Source organism: Pseudorasbora parva, chromosome 15 (assembly GCF_024679245.1).
Source record: "Pseudorasbora parva isolate DD20220531a chromosome 15, ASM2467924v1, whole genome shotgun sequence".
Taxonomy (NCBI): domain Eukaryota; kingdom Metazoa; phylum Chordata; class Actinopteri; order Cypriniformes; family Gobionidae; genus Pseudorasbora; species Pseudorasbora parva.
The window spans coordinates 43,580,173-43,596,325 of NC_090186.1; the positions used below are offsets into that span (position 1 = coordinate 43,580,173).

General features: G+C 39.8%; 1 protein-coding gene across 2 annotated transcripts; it reads left to right on the plus strand.

Annotated features, from left to right (window-relative positions):
* The first annotated feature begins 3,059 nt into the window (after nucleotides 1-3,059).
* pycr3 (pyrroline-5-carboxylate reductase 3) lies at nucleotides 3,060-14,413 on the plus strand. Of its 2 annotated transcripts, none has more exons than XM_067418756.1 (7): nucleotides 3,060-3,209; nucleotides 3,324-3,402; nucleotides 6,340-6,404; nucleotides 8,317-8,496; nucleotides 9,822-10,034; nucleotides 11,091-11,183; nucleotides 13,802-14,413. In XM_067418756.1, the coding sequence occupies exons 1-7, from the start codon at nucleotides 3,156-3,158 to the stop codon at nucleotides 13,982-13,984; spliced, it is 867 nt and encodes a 288-aa protein (XP_067274857.1). In that variant the 5' UTR covers nucleotides 3,060-3,155; the 3' UTR covers nucleotides 13,985-14,413. The 2 variants fall into 2 exon arrangements, with proteins under 2 accessions (XP_067274857.1, XP_067274858.1); XM_067418757.1 differs by having other exon boundaries at nucleotides 3,079-3,201.
* Nucleotides 14,414-16,153: the final 1,740 nt, after the last annotated feature.

A 16,153-nucleotide genomic window follows, 5' to 3' on the forward strand; every position in this document is an offset into this window, starting at 1 on the left:
GAATGCAATCAGAGTTATAAATGTCCTGCTGTTCCAAGCTGAATAATGGCAGTGACAGAGCTGAATGACCTAACCCTAAGTCAATGTAAAGACGCGTTGACGTGCATCTGGAGGTCCTGCGGCGTGATAAACGCGTAAAAAAAAAAAGATTTTATGTTTGACATCAAAAAATTATTTTGTAATATGACTAAATGCCTGGTGCCTGGGAATGATACAGACAGTGCACTATATAGAGGATAGGGAACGATCAGAACGTGCACTATATAGAGGATAGGGAACGATCAGACAGTGCTCTATATAGGGGATAGGGAACGATTAGACAGTGCACTATATAGGGCATAGGGAACGATCAGAACGTGCACTATATAGAGGATAGGGAATGATCAGAACGTGCACTATATAGAGGATAGGGAACGATCAGACAGTGCACTATATAGGGGATAGGGAACGATCAGACAGTGCTCTATATAGGGGATAGGGAACGATTAGACAGTGCACTATATAGGGGATAGGGAACGATCAGAACGTGCACTATATAGAGGATAGGGAACGATCAGAACGTGCACTATATAGAGGATAGGGAACGATCAGACAGTGCACTATATAGGGGATAGGGAACGATCAGACAGTGCACTATATAGGGGATAGGGAACGATCAGACAGTGCACTATATAGGGGATAGGGAACGATCAGACAGTGCACTATATAGGGGATAGGGAACAATCAGACAGTGCACTATATAGAGGATAGGGAACGATCAGAACGTGCACTATATAGAGGATAGGGAACGATCAGACAGTGCACTATATAGAGGATAGGGAACGATCAGAACGTGCACAATATAGAGGATAGGGAACGATCAGAACGTGCACTATATAGAGGATAGGGAACGATCAGACAGTGCACTATATAGGGGATAGGGAACGATCAGACAGTGCACTATATAGGGGATAGGGAACGATCAGACAGTGCACTATATAGGGGATAGGGAACGATCAGACAGTGCACTATATAGGGGATAGGGAACGATCAGACAGTGCACTATATAGGGGATAGGGAACGATCAGACAGTGCACTATATAGGGGATAGGGAACGATCAGAACGTGCACTATATAGAGGATAGGGAACGATCAGACAGTGCACTATATAGGGGATAGGGAACGATCAGACAGTGCACTATATAGGGGATAGGGAACGATCAGAACGTGCACTATATAGAGGATAGGGAACGATCAGACAGTGCACTATATAGGGGATAGGGAACGATCAGACAGTGCACTATATAGGGGATAGGGAACGATCAGACAGTGCTCTATATAGGGGATAGGGAACGATCAGACAGTGCACTATATAAAGGATAGGGAACGATCAGACAGTGCTCTATATAGGGGATAGGAAACGATCAGACAGTGCACTATATAGGGGATAGGGAACAATCAGACAGTGCACTATATAGGGGATAGGGAACGATCAGACAGTGCTCTATATAGGGGAGAGGAAATAATCAGACAGTGCACTATATAGGGGATAGGGAACGATCAGACAGTGCACTATATAGGGGATAGGGAACGATCAGACAGTGCACTATATAGGGGATAGGGAAAGATCAGACACTGCACTATATAGAGGATAGGAAATGATCAGACAGTGCACTATATAGGTGATAGGGAATGATCAGACAGTGCACTATATAGGGGATAGGGAACGAACAGATAGGGAAGGATCAGACAGTGCACTATATAGGGGATAGGGAACGATCAGACAGTGCACTATATAGGGGATAGGGAATGATCAGACAGTGCACTATATAGGGGATAGGGAACGATCAGACAGTGCACTATATAGGGGATAGGGAACGAACAGATAGGGAACGATCAGACAGTGCACTATATAGGGGATAGGGAACGATCAGACAGTGCACTATATAGGGGATAGGGAACGATCAGACACTGCACTATATAGAGGATAGGGAATGATCAGACAGTGCACTATATAGGGGATAGGGAACGAACAGATAGGGAAGGATCAGACAGTGCACTATATAGGGGATAGGGAACGATCAGACAGTGCACTATATAGGGGATAGGGAACGATCAGACAGTGCACTATATAGGGGATAGGGAACGAACAGATAGGGAACGATCAGACAGTGCACTATATAGGGGATAGGGAACGATCAGACAGTGCACTATATAGGGGATAGGGAACGATCAGACAGTGCACTATATAGGGGATAGGGAACGATCAGACAGTGCACTATATAGGGGATAGGGACATCTAAACTGTAGTTTTGTACAATGTGTTTATTAATGATAGAGCGCTACTTCTTTTTTTGTGTATTCCTATGACGAGAAACAATTGCAAGGGTTAATATTATCTTAGTAAATGCAGCTCACAGTAAACTACCAGAGATCTGAAACAGGTAAAGAGAAATTTAAACACAGACACTCCCTGTACTACAGTAAGCCACAATAATATACAGATGAAAAAAATGCCCTTTAGTACTTTATTAATGAAAGACTGAAGAGACCATCATGTGTACAATTACAATACAGACTTACAAAGTACATTATCATTTTTAGTATAAATAAAATCAACAATTCAACCGCTAGTGTGGCTGTATAAAATGCAGTTCAGTCCAGCAGGTGGCGCTATCTCAGTTTCTTTATAGACACATTTCATATGAAGCCAGAATGAATCTTACAGACCATTAGAGTCACTTATTTTTTACAGAAAAGTTTTTTCAATAATAGCGTCATTATCAAACTCTAAAGTGACAAAAAAAGAAGAATTATTAGCCTACATTTTTTTTATTATCTTTTCTTTATTTATTATAAATAATAACAAGTACAAAAAACAAAATCACAGGACAAAGTGAAATTCCATTAAAATAAATCAAAATGTCCAATAAGATCCAACAGGACAAACTGAAGTTCCAATAGGATTTTTTTTTTTTTGACAAGAGAGAGAGAGTCCGTGTTTATAAATCAAAAAGACTGTAAAAATATGGTATATCCATTGATCCAGTCCAGCAGGTGTCAGTGCATCTACTGTTGTTTCTTAAATGCAAGTAAAGAAGAAAATGTTCTCCATATGACACACGAGTTTAGCTTTAAACACTGATGTGATCTGTTAAAGCTGCACCAAATCAACCATGAATCCGTCAGATAGTTCAGTCAGAAGCAGCGATTCACCAGCGGGTCAGTGTGTGAGTAAATGTTGTTTACCTCATGATTGGATGTTGTTTGGTGAACATATGCAGCACCATCACATAACACTTGAGTAATTTGGTGTGTGTGTGTGTGTGTGTGTGTGAGTTCAGGATGTGTGTCAGCTGAAGATCGGATTCATCGGAGCGGGAAACATGGCGTTTGGGATCGCGCAGGGCATCATCGCGTCAGGTGACACAACATCATCCATATTCAGCTGCACATCTGGATTAAGTGCATTATTTCGGACAGATCCTGTCAAGTGCACAAAACATAAAATAGTTTAACTTTAATAGCCTCTCTGGGACGCCTTATTTTCTAATCGTGAAATATTTTTTTCAAATAAGTTTTTATTACATAGAAATAGCTTCAATCAAACCCAAAACAAACAAACAAAACATTTTTATGGGTACTTATAAGCAAACGTTGCAATATGGCAACGCTGTACCACAATGGAAAATGGTCATAAAAGTAGTTTTTTTTTTAATAAAAAAATATATTATTTATTTTCTATTTAAATGTACATTTCTTTTAGAAAGTGGTAGATGTGTATACTTGATTGAGACCAGTGTTTGGGAAAGTTACATTGAAAAGTAATACATTACAATATTGTGTTAAGTCATTCGTTTTTAAGAAATGTAATGTTACGTTACTTTTGCGTAACCTTTATTCACTTTTTTATTAATAATAACAAAGTTATATTTTTGTGCAAATGTAAAGACCCTTTTAGACCAAAATTGAAATAAAAAGCATCAGGCTGAGGCAAAAATCTTAATTCCCAAGACCAGTAGTGAAAAATGAAGATCAAGAGTCAGGAGTGCAATTAATTACAGAGAGATTTACTGAAGAATAGTTTGCAGTTTCGTCAGCAAAAGCCAGCTTCAAGTCTCACAAGGAGTTTGTAGATCGCGCTTCCTCTCTCCCCATCTTGTCCAACAGTTATACTCTTTTCAAAGTCTATCCACATCATTACTGCAAGGAGGATGATTCTGATTGGCTCAGAGAAAATGAACAGTCATGTTTAATTTCTACATATTGTCAGTTAATCAGATGCACATCTCCATAAATCACTTGTTGATGCTTTCACCCCAGAATTAGGCCCGTAGTGACCTTCCAGATCCAGCAGGCGCCATCTTGCCCAGAACAACAAGTCCACCCATCTCTTAAGATGCACATTGTACTCCTCAAAACTGATCTGACCTGTGACAGAATATTGCGCACATACACAGATACACACTCTCCAAGGTTGGAGCTGATTAAGCTCCAGCTATAACTAGAATGTTCCCCAAAACACACTGATAACATGTGCTTTCTCTCAGAGATACAGACATTAGTACAGGCAATATTCATCTGGACTCTTTAGTGTTTCAGTAAAAGGAAATATAAAAAATAATCATTTAAATGCAAGACAAATCCATATTTCATATCTGGAAGCCGGGCTAAGTGAGCAAACACTGTTACTGCACTCATGTCATATTAGGGGTGTGTGATACTGCCAAACCAAATAGACACTTTAGAAAACAAGAAACAATCAGTGGTTCTCTTAAGCAAAATCATAACTGGAAAGAATTATTACAAATCATGGATAAATATTGCTTAAAGGTAGGGTAGGTAGGAATTGGTTAAAAAACTTTGTTTCCAAATTTGTTTAAACTTTCTTTATATATCAATACATAATTAAAATGTAAGTACTCTGAAAAAGAAATTATAAAAATTGAGTGTCTGTAGACCTCTCAGGACTGTTTTAAAGACAGCTCATTATTTCCATTCACTCCACCTTCACCCTTCTGGGCTCTTTCCAAAGCCACGCCCCCAAAATACATGAACGCGCCTCACCGACCAATCAGCTGGAAGACGCATTATTGACCTCAGACGAGCCGTGTGCATGCAGTGACATCATGTCAGAATCACATGTGATAAAACATCTAACTTTATCAGTATGAATATAAACAAATAAGATGACTTTAGTGCTCACTATCAAGCTAGAATGGTAAAGTTTAAAATATATTTGTGTTTAATTCGGTAACGAGCTAGTTATATTTATAAGGGAAAGAAAACGGGTAGCATCATGTTTTTCCAATAACATCAGTTATACTGTGATGAAGATGAATTTTGTGTAAGATTCATAATATATACTGTGTTCTGCATGTAAGAGTCTCCATGATGAAAGCATTGTTGATTAGCAGTAGCTAAAGCTAACTTAGCTCTAAAAAAAGTTCCTGGATGCGGTGTACTAGCTTTTACACATGCATTTTCTTATCCAAAGTTAAGTAATTAAACACAACAGCGATCAACTTGAGCTAAACATATTGAGTATTTATTATCTCTACTAATGGCTAAGGGTATGGTGTAAGTGTAGACCCTGACTGGTCATACGCCTCAAACTGAGCTGCTCTGTGTATTCTGACAGCTTTCAATCAGAACCAGCATTAACTTCTGGAGCAGTTTGAGCTCCAGTAGCTCGTCTGTTTGATCGGACCCCACGGGCCAGCCTTCGCTCCCCACGTGCATCAATGAGCCTTGGCCGCCCATGACCCTGTGGCCGGTTCTCCACTGGTCCTTCCTTGGAGCACTTTTGATAGATACTGACCACTGCAGACCGGGAACAGCCCACAAGAGCTGCAGTTTTGGAGATGCTCTGACCCAGTCGTCTAGCCGTCACAATCTGGCCCTCGTCAAACTCGCTCAAATCCTTACGCTTGCCCATTTTTCCTGCTTCTAACACATCAACTTTGAGGATAAAATGTTCACTTGCTGCCTAATATATCCCACCCACTAACAGGTGATGAAGAGATCATCAGTGTTATTCACTTCACCTGTCAGTAATCGCTGTAAATCAGTGGTTCTCAGACCTGTCCTGGAGGACCACCAGCCCTGCACATTTTGTATGTCTCCCTATATCTGACACACCCATTTCAGATCTTACAGTCTCTACTAATGAGCTCATGAGTTCAATCAGGTGTGATGAGGAGATGAAGAGACATAAATGTGCAGGGCTGTTGGTCTTCCAGGACAGGTTTGAGAACCACTGCTGTAAATGAACAAAATGCTAAACAAATAATTGTATTTATTTTGAATGTAAGCGTTTCTGTGGTTTTCTGACGTGTTCTGCTGTTTTCTGTGCTGTAGGGAAGGTTCCAGCCACTAATATAATCATTAGTGCTCCGTCCGCCAACAACCTTCCTCGCTTTCAGGTACGATCTGACATCATTAACATTTTAATTATGCAGTTCTATAAAAAAAGTCAAGAAGTGTTTGGGTCATGTTTCACCCTGGAACAAATATAATGTAATTATATATAAAATTATTATTATTATTATTAATTTTGCATAAAGCCTTTTTCCACTTAACCTATTTATTTTTTTGCTACATTATACACGCATATCCCCGACTGCAAATTCTCATTAACACAATACAAATGTTTATAAATTAATTGTGATTGTGCAATCAAAATTAGCTTTCTGTTGATTTTAGGGTGAAACATGACCCAGATGTTTCTTCATAAGGTTTATCTTTTTGCTAAGTATACACACACCTGGATTCCTTAAGTAAGCCTGTAGTGTGTAAAAGTATCCCAGCGTGACGGTTAAAGGGTAAGTTCACCCAGAAATGTAAACTCTGTCATTAATTCCTCCTGTGGTTGGACAGCCGTCAGACCTCCGCTCATCTTCACACACAGATGAAGATATTAGTGTTGAAATCCGATGGCTCAGAAAGGCCTTCATTGACACCAATGTCATTTCCTCTCTCAAGACCCATAAAGGCACTAAAGACGTTGTTACAAAGCCCATCTCACTACAGCGGCTCTACAATCATTTATAAAGACGAGAAGAGTTTTTGTGCGATAAAGAAACTAAATAACGACTTATATAGTGATGGGCCGATTTCAAAACAAAGTTTCGAACCGTTATGAATCAGTGAATCGATTCATGATTCGGATCGCGTGTCAAAGTACTGAAATCACGTGGCATTGGTGATCCGAATCATGAATCGATTCACACTAATATCTTCATCTGTGTATAGAGTAGGGGTGTCCCTTACTAAGGATTTACACATTTGAATCAGAATTTTCGAATCTCATTTCGGAGCACATTTCGGCGGGATGTGCGCGGAGCTTAGGTGACGCAATGACTATAGACGGCAGATAAATGGCTATCCACTTGTAACCACGCCCTTAATTATGCAGAACTTTAAGGCGTTATATAACGTAAACGAATGAGTTATAAAAAAATCCACCCCCTCACAGTCATCAGGAAGGGCAAAATTAGCTGTATAGACCAAAAAACACAATTTATCTCAGGCTGTAAACATGTTTTTTTCTGCTGTAAAGTTGGGAATTTTAACATGGGGCTCAATGAGATTCTGCTCCTTCTGGAGCCGCTCTAGTGGCCAGTTAAGGAATTGCAGTTTACATTACTTCCGTATTGGCTTCAAGAGAGATCGCGGGAGGTTGCCGCTTGGTTTATATGCACGTTCTTAAGCCGATTGTATCTAAAGGGGGTCTCACACCGGACTGAAGCCCAGCGCCGTGTCTCAGGATCTCACACCAGGCAGACGTAAACATTATATACGCGCGTGCTCCATTTTGAATCGACTTCTGACAGAAGAGGTGCACGATGAGTGTATCTTGTAGCACAGGGTGAAATCAGTATGTACATTCACGATTTGAGGGAAATATACGTTTAATCGCCGCGGACAGGCGTCGAATGCCGCCGTCGGTGTATAATGTGTTCGAATTTTAAAGGCGCGGCTCGTCCGGTGCGAAGCTCAGTGCCCTTAAAGGAGCGATCGCTCAGCGCCGCGACACGTCTATAACACTAATATTGAGCACCCCTATATTGCCTAAAATGGTATGATCCTCGTTTCATAACACCCGTGAAGATTCGACCATGAGATAAGTGGTCGAATCTGGTCCTGCATATCGATTCATCGAATCTTAGACTATTAGGGGTCACCCCTAGTATATAGTAAGTAATTATTAACAGAATTTTCATTTTTGGGTGAACTAACCGATTAAGTAAGCCAGTAATGTGTAAAAATTTCCCAGTGTGACGTTTGATGTAGTTTCTGCAGTGTCGTGACGGGTTTGTGTGCATGTTCTCACAGGAGCGAGGCGTTTCCGTCACTCACTCGAATGACGAGGTTGTCGAGCGCTCTCGGTTGGTCTTTCTGGCAGTCAAACCTCACCTCGTTCCAAAGGTTCTGAATGGAATCTCCCGGAATGTCACTCAGGAACACATCATCGTTTCCATGGCAGCCGGAGTCACTCTAGCAACACTTGAGGAGGTGAGGATTTGGTAACGGTTTATCGTTACTAGTGGTGTGCGGTACTGAAGAAAAATGCGATATGCAATATCTTGTTTAATAATGTGATATGCGATACGATATTGCTATTAGTGTGTAAAATCTATTTCAATTATATTTAAAAAATATTTAAAAACTGAGAAGGATACTATTTATGTATTTCACATTCTTTCGGGGGAAAGAAAGCATCACTTCAACTTCTGAAAGTGACCAGCTGTGTTTTAGCAAAAAAAAAAATCATAAATCTGACAGTATGATTTAAACATCAATGTTAACAAACAAAAAATGTGATGCCAATATTTAAATACCAAAAACTCTTTGCTTGACTTGGTAATACACACTCACCTAAAGGATTATTAGGCACACCTGTTCAATTTCTCATTAATGCAATTATCTAATCAGCCAATCCCATGGCAGTTGCTTCAATGCATTTAGGGGTGTGGTTGTCACACACAACCATTTCTAGGTTTTACAAAGAATGGTGTGAAAAGGGAAAAAGATCCAGTAGGCCGACTGATTCAAGCTGATAGAAGAGCAACTTTGACTGAAATAACCACTCGTTACAACCGAGGTATGCAGCAAAGCATTTGTGAAGCCACAACACACACAACCTTGAGGCGGATGGGCTACAGGAACAGAAGACCCCACCGGGTACCACTCATCTCCACTACACATAGGAAAAAGAGGCGACAATTTGCACAAGCTCAACAAAATTGGACAGTTGAAGACTGGAAAAATGTTGCCTGGTCTGATGAGTCTCGATTTCTGTTCTGTGAGACATTCAGATGGTAGAGTCTGAATTTGGCGTAAACAGAATGAGAACATGGATCCATCATGCCTTGTTACCACTGTGCAGGCTGGTGGTGGTGGTGTAATGGTGTGGGGGATGTTTTCTTGGCACACTTTAGGCCCCTTAGTGCCAATTGGGCATCGTTTAAATGCCACGGCCTACCTGAGCATTGTTTCTGACCATGTCCATCCCTTTATGACCACCATGTCCCCATCCTCTGATGGCTACTGCCAGCAGGATAATGCACCATGTCACAAAGCTTTTCAACATTTCTAAAGAATGCGTTCAGCACCTTGTTGAATCAATGCCACGTAGAATTAAGGCAGTTCTGAAGGCGAAAGGGGGTCAAACACAGTATTAGTGTGTGTTCCTAATAATCCATTAGGTGAGTGTATATACACAATGTTCAAGTAGCCTATTAAAATCATTCATATATTGCGTGCCGTTGCGATATGCATATTGTGATATGCACATTTGGGATATATTGCACAGCAGTCATGGCTGTCTGTGTCTCCAGCTGTTGCCTGCGGGGACGCGTGTGATCCGCATGATGCCGAATCTTCCCTGCGTGCTCCTGGAGGGGGCGCTGCTCCTGGCCTCAGGCTCGTGGGCTGGAGAGGGGGAGGAGTCTCTCCTGAAGACCCTCCTCAGCCCCTGCGGATTGGTGGAGGCGGGGCCTGAGCCCTGGATCGACGCCCACACGGGCTTGAGTGGCAGCGGCGTCGCGTTTGTGAGTGGCAGCAGCTTCTTACCCATAAATCACATTTTTCCATAAATTACACACAAATTACTTGAGTGAAGAATGCTGGGGTTTTCAAACGGGGGTCTACTGACCCTCAGGTGGGCATTTTAATATTTAAAGAAATGCTGTGAAAATTTATAAAAATAGGATTAAACAAAATTAATTAATTAAAATAGATAAGTAAATGTAAATAAATACATTTAATTCCATTAAATCTAACAGTAAGTATCAAAGTGAGTATAAAAAACCGAATGGAAATTAAATATTATCCAATAATATTTTACACATATTTATAATATCATTTTTCCACAGTATAAATTGGCTTTGCTTGGGAATTTAGAGTAAAACTGTAAAATAATAATAAAAAATAAAAAAAACATTAAACTAAATCAATCAATAAAATAAACAAATACATTTCAATAATTAAACAACTACGGTGGGTAGAAAAAAATAAACATTTAATAGTATAACATAATAGAAATTAAATATTTTTTTACACATTTATAATATTAATTTGACACACTATAAATTGAGTTTGCTAGAGTAAAACTGTAAAATAAATTTAAAAAAAAACATTAAACTAATTGAATAATTAACAACAACATTAAACTAAAAAAAGCAAACAAATACATTTAAATAATTGAAAGTAATAGATTAAATCATTAAGTACATTTACATGTAACGATAAATAATCTAAGGTATTGTACCTTAGATTATTTATCATTGTATGTAAATGTACTTAATGACCATTATGTAAAAACAAAATTGTAATAATGTAACATTTTCACATTTTTATAAAATAATATACATTTTTCACAATATAAATTGATTCATTTATACATGGTGACAATTCTATGGCTAAAACTGTACAAATAAATAAATAAAACTGATTAAAGTGAATAAATACATTATTGAAAGAAATGCAAATAATCTTACAGTACTACAGTGAGCAGAAAGAAAATGTAACCTAATAGAAATTAAATACTTTCCAAATAATATTTTACGTATTTATAATTTTTTCACACTATAAATTTGGTCTTTTAGGTGTACGTCTTTGCGGAGGCGCTGGCGGAGGGTGCCGTCAAAATGGGGATGCCGAGCGCCTTGGCTCGACGTATTGCAGCACAGACGATACTGGTAGGAAATGTTTCAAAATGAGAGATTTTATATAAAGTTTGCTATTTTTTTGCAATCACATTTTTACCATATAATTTGTGTGATTTTGTTGTTATTGACATTTGCATGCATTTAGCAGAAGCTTTTATCCAAAGCGAGCAATTCATGACAGAGCCAACAATATTCATAATATACAATGTCAGGTTTATTAGACAACTAGATTAGGAAGCAAGCTAGACAGGAGGTTACTTTAAGTGATTTAAATAGAAGTAGAATTTTAAAAATTTGTTAGAAATAATGGCGACTTCACTTTTAGGGACCCGTGGTGTGTGTAGATAGAAATGGCTCATTCGAAGGTAATAAAGATATAACGCTTCATTATGTGAGGTCTTTATCATAGACAGTTAAAGAAGTGGACAGAGCTATCCCATTGACTTCAACGGCGGAAAAATGAGGCCAATCAGAGGCACTCACTTCCTGATGGCTGAGCGAACTGCGCAGGCTCAGACTGAGCTTGAGGACGTAGATGTGACGTGAGCCTCCTGTCCGACAGCTGTAGGTCTTCTAGTAGTTGTGGAAAGTGAAATCTGAATCACGTTGTTTAAATATTTTCTCCCGTTGCTTTTGGCTCACTATGGGCTTCTCCTCATTCTTCCCCCTTGACTTTATCAGACCTTGTGTCTCCACGTCCCCCCGACGGCCTCATAGACAGCAAAGATTGCTTCTGAGCGTCTCCTCAGGTCTATATGGTAATTTCTCAACTGTGCGACAGAGTCGCGTTGGTTATGACACAATCGTTAGCCTATTTTTACAAAAACAGCTTCTGCGGGGCGATAGTGTAAGATACAAGGTAATGGAGCCTTTTATACATTGTCGTGTTTCTTTAGAAATAACCAATGGACAAATGGAGTCTTTAAACGTCTTAGATGTAAAGTTATTCACTGTCAAAGGGACTTAAAAATGAATGGGAGTCAATGGGATGCTAACAGCAGGTGATGGCTTGGTTAGCAATGGCCGCCCCTAGGGGAGTGCTAGATTACCCCCTTGGTCTTTATACGCCACTGAAAACATAGTTATGTGTATTATATTACACTTCTATCAGTAGATCCTCATAAAAACGACACACTGTACCTTTAATATTTGAAATAAAAATTGTAATGGTACAAAGACCTCTTATGTCAAAAGATCAAGGCAAATTAGATTTGTCGTGTCATGACCCCTTAAAGAATTGTATTTGTACTGGAAATGTACTTCATATGAAAATACAGAGTAAAGCCCTATTTGGACGGTAATTGTTTCTCTGGCTGGGCTTCCAGCATGCACTATCAAACCCTTGCAGCTGATCCAGAATGCAGCGGCGAGAGTGGTCTTTAATGAGCCGAAGAGAGCGCATGTTACGCCTCTCTTCATCAGACTGCACTGGTTGCCAATGGCTGCTCGCATCAAATTCAAGGCACTAGTTATCGCCTACAAAACAACCACTGGCTCTGCACCAATATACCTAAATTCAATTGTTCAGACTTACACACCCTCCAGAAGCTTGCGTTCTGCGAATGAGCGGCGCCTCGTGGTTCCATCCCAAAGAGGCATGAAATCGCTCTCATGGACATTTTCCTGGACCGTTCCCACCTGGTGGAATGACCTGCCGATCTCAATTCGTGCTGCCGAGTCTGTAGCCATTTTTTAAAAACATCTTAAGACACATCTCTTCCAATTGCACCTGACCAATACAGAATAGCACTTAACTATCCATTAAATTTTCTGTTTGTTTGTCTGTTAAAAAAAAAAAAAGTTTGTGTACTGTGCTCGATTAACTGAGACTTCTTACAGCTCTTACAGGTTGTTGGCCTTGTTTGTTTCGTTGCTTCTATTGCTCTCCCCTTTTTGTAAGTCGCTTTGGATAAAAGCGTCTGCTAAATGACTAAATGTAAATGTAAATGTCATGCTGACATTCGTAAAAATAAATTTGCAAGCCACCTCAGTGATAAAACTTTTGCATTCAGATGGCAATTTATTCACTGTGGAGGAGCGAGTTTTGGGAACACTGATCACGTGGTCAGTCGAATGACTGTTTGTCTGCTGTAAAAATGTCATATGCTTGGAATAAAAATAACAAAACCATATTTTATTTAATAATAAGAAATTATTAATTATTTAATTCCATTTTTAAAAAAAAAGAGGAAGATGTTGTTTTAAAAAATTTGGAAATGAGCGGAAATAAGTTAAAGGTAGGGTAAGTGATATCTGGTAAACGTTGTTGTCATTTCAAATCACCAAAACAAACACGCCCCTACCCCTAAAAGAGTCACGCCCCTATTTTGATAGCTCCGCCCCTCACATACGTAACCCAGGCAACGACTTTGGCAGATTCTGTGATACTAATCCAGGTCGAATATTCAATGAAAAAAAAATCACCCCTTCTATCACAAAAACACAAACCGTTCTCATGAAAACTCGATAGTCGAAAGTCCAACAAACGACATATTACAATTATGACAAGATTAGTTATAGCGATCACAAAAACACACACAAACCGTCCTCATACTTAGTAACTAACTACAGCCAACTCTGCTCCTATATCTCATAAACTATGCAGAGCTCCAGAAGGCACTGATATCCGTGTGTCTGATGGGTTGTAGGGCGCTGGAGTGTTGCTGCGGGACACCGGGAAGCTCCCGGCGGAGCTGAAGGCTGAAGTTTGTACTCCCGGAGGAACCACGATTCACGGGATCCACGCGCTGGAGAAAGCAGGATTCAGAGCGGCTGCGATGGGAGCCGTAGAGGCGGCCACGGAAAGAGCCAGAGAACTCGGGAAGAAGTAGATCAGAGGTATTCAAATCTTACCCTGAAGGGCCAATGCACTCCAACGCGGATCAAACACAACCCCTGGGATTCTCTAATGATCCTGAAGACATTGATTAGCATGTTCAGGTGTGTTTGATTAGGGTTGGAGCTAAATCTTCAGCGCATTGGCCCTCTACGGCAAGATTTGAATATCCCTGAAGTAGATGTTACAGTGAATGTACATCAGGTTATTGGAGGGACAATTACTGTAAACATTTATGTCTTATTTTATGCACAAAGATAGTCAATGTTGTTGAATGTCGACTTCTGGTGCTAAGGGACCCCGAGCTTTGATCGTACAGTACTTACAAAAGGAATTATCCATGGATGAGAATACAAAGAAAACACAAGGAAAAGCAGAACAGTCTTAAAGGGTTAGTTCACCCAAAAATGAAATGTCTGTCATTAACTCCTCTCCCTAATGTCGCTCCACACCCGTAAGACCTCCGTTCATCTTCACACACGGTTTAAGATATTTTAAATTTAGTCCGAGAGCGTATGCAAGTGTATGCACACTATACTGTCCATGTCCAGAAAGGGAATAAAAACATCATCACAGTAGTCCATATGAGACATCAGTGGGTTAATTAGAGTCTCTTGAAGCATCCAAAATACATTTGGGTCCAAAAATAACAAAAACTACGACTTTATTCAGCATTGTTTGTTTTCAACCCTCAAAAATGTTTCAAACGGCGGAAGAGAAGACAATGCTGAATAAAGTCGTAGTTTTTGTTATTTTTGGACCCAAATGTATTTCCGATGCTTCAAGAGACTCTAATTAACCCACTGATGTCTCATATGGACTACTGTGATGATGTTTTTATTCCCTTTCTGGACATGGACAGTATAGTGTGCATACACTTGCATACGCTCTCGGACTAAATATAAAATATCTTAAACTGTGTGTGAAGATGAACGGAGGTCTTACGGGTGAGGAGCGACATTAGGGGGAGGAGTTAATGACAGACATTTCATTTTTGGGTGAACTGACCCTTTAAGGGAACAATATACATGCAGACACAGGAACCGATTTTGGCTTTTTGTAAGTTGCTTGTACTGCTTAATATGGTTTGTAGTATTATATTAAGGTACTTAAGAAAAAAACAGGGAATTCAGAAATCAAAGCAGCTCTGAGATGGGGACCTTCTTACATAAAAATGTATTGATGTATCCTACATAACAGCAATTCATGTTCTGCACAAAGATAATTTATTATTATTATCAGCACAGATTCATAGAATGTGAAAACATCATATAAAACTGAATAAAATTCATGTTAGAGAATAACTTTTTTGTGTGGACTGACTTTCTTAAATCCTTATTTATTTGCACCAAGCAAATTTAAAATAAGCAGTTCTGAAATTGAAGTCAGTTACTGATCCCAATTCACATTAAAAAAAATTGTAGTTAGTAATATAATCCATTACATAAAAATATTATGGTTAATGTGATCAAGACTAGTTTTACATTAGACCTATTTTTGACCAACTTGTTTATACCATTGATTTGAATAAGATATTGTAGTACCACATCGATATAGATTATAGAAATACTATATATATATATATATATATATATATATATAGTCTGTAACAATGCTTAGGTAGGTGGAGCGTGTCAAAGTAACATCCACATGGATGGAGGACCCAAGGTTTCCCAGCAGAACATTGGCCAAAGCATCACACTGCCTCCGCCGGCTCGCCTTCTTCCCATAGTGCATCCTGGGGCCATGTGTTCCCCAGGTAAGCCACACACACACACCCGGCCATCCACGTGATGTAAAAGAACACGATTCCTCAGACCAGGCCACCTTCTTCCATTGCTCAGTGGTCCAGTTCTGATGCTCACGTGCCACTGTTGGTGCTTTCGGCGGGGTTAGGGGTCAGCATGGGCACCCTGACTGGTCAGCGGCTATGCCGCCCCATACGCAACAAACTGAGCTGCTCTGTGTATTCTGACAGCTTTCTATCAGAACCAGCATTAACTTCTGGAGCAGTTTGAGCTCCAGTAGCTCGTCTGTTTGATTGGACCCCACGGGCCAGCCTTCGCTCCCCACGGTCATCAATGAGCCTTGGCCGCCCATGACCCTGTGGCCGGTTCTCCACTGGTCCTTCCTTGGAGCACTTTTGATAGATACTGACCACTGC

What these genes read in the sequence shown, in the direction of transcription:
- pycr3 (XM_067418756.1), top strand. Translation starts at nt 3,156, where the DNA reads ATGAATCCGTCAGATAGTTCAGTCAGAAGCAGCGATTCACCAGCGGGT. An exon ending in ACAACCTTCCTCGCTTTCAG is followed by an intron (nt 6,405 to 8,316) that starts GTACGATCTGAC and finishes ATGTTCTCACAG; the next exon opens with GAGCGAGGCGTTTCCGTCAC. An exon ending in GTGGCAGCGGCGTCGCGTTT is followed by an intron (nt 10,035 to 11,090) that starts GTGAGTGGCAGC and finishes TTGGTCTTTTAG; the next exon opens with GTGTACGTCTTTGCGGAGGC.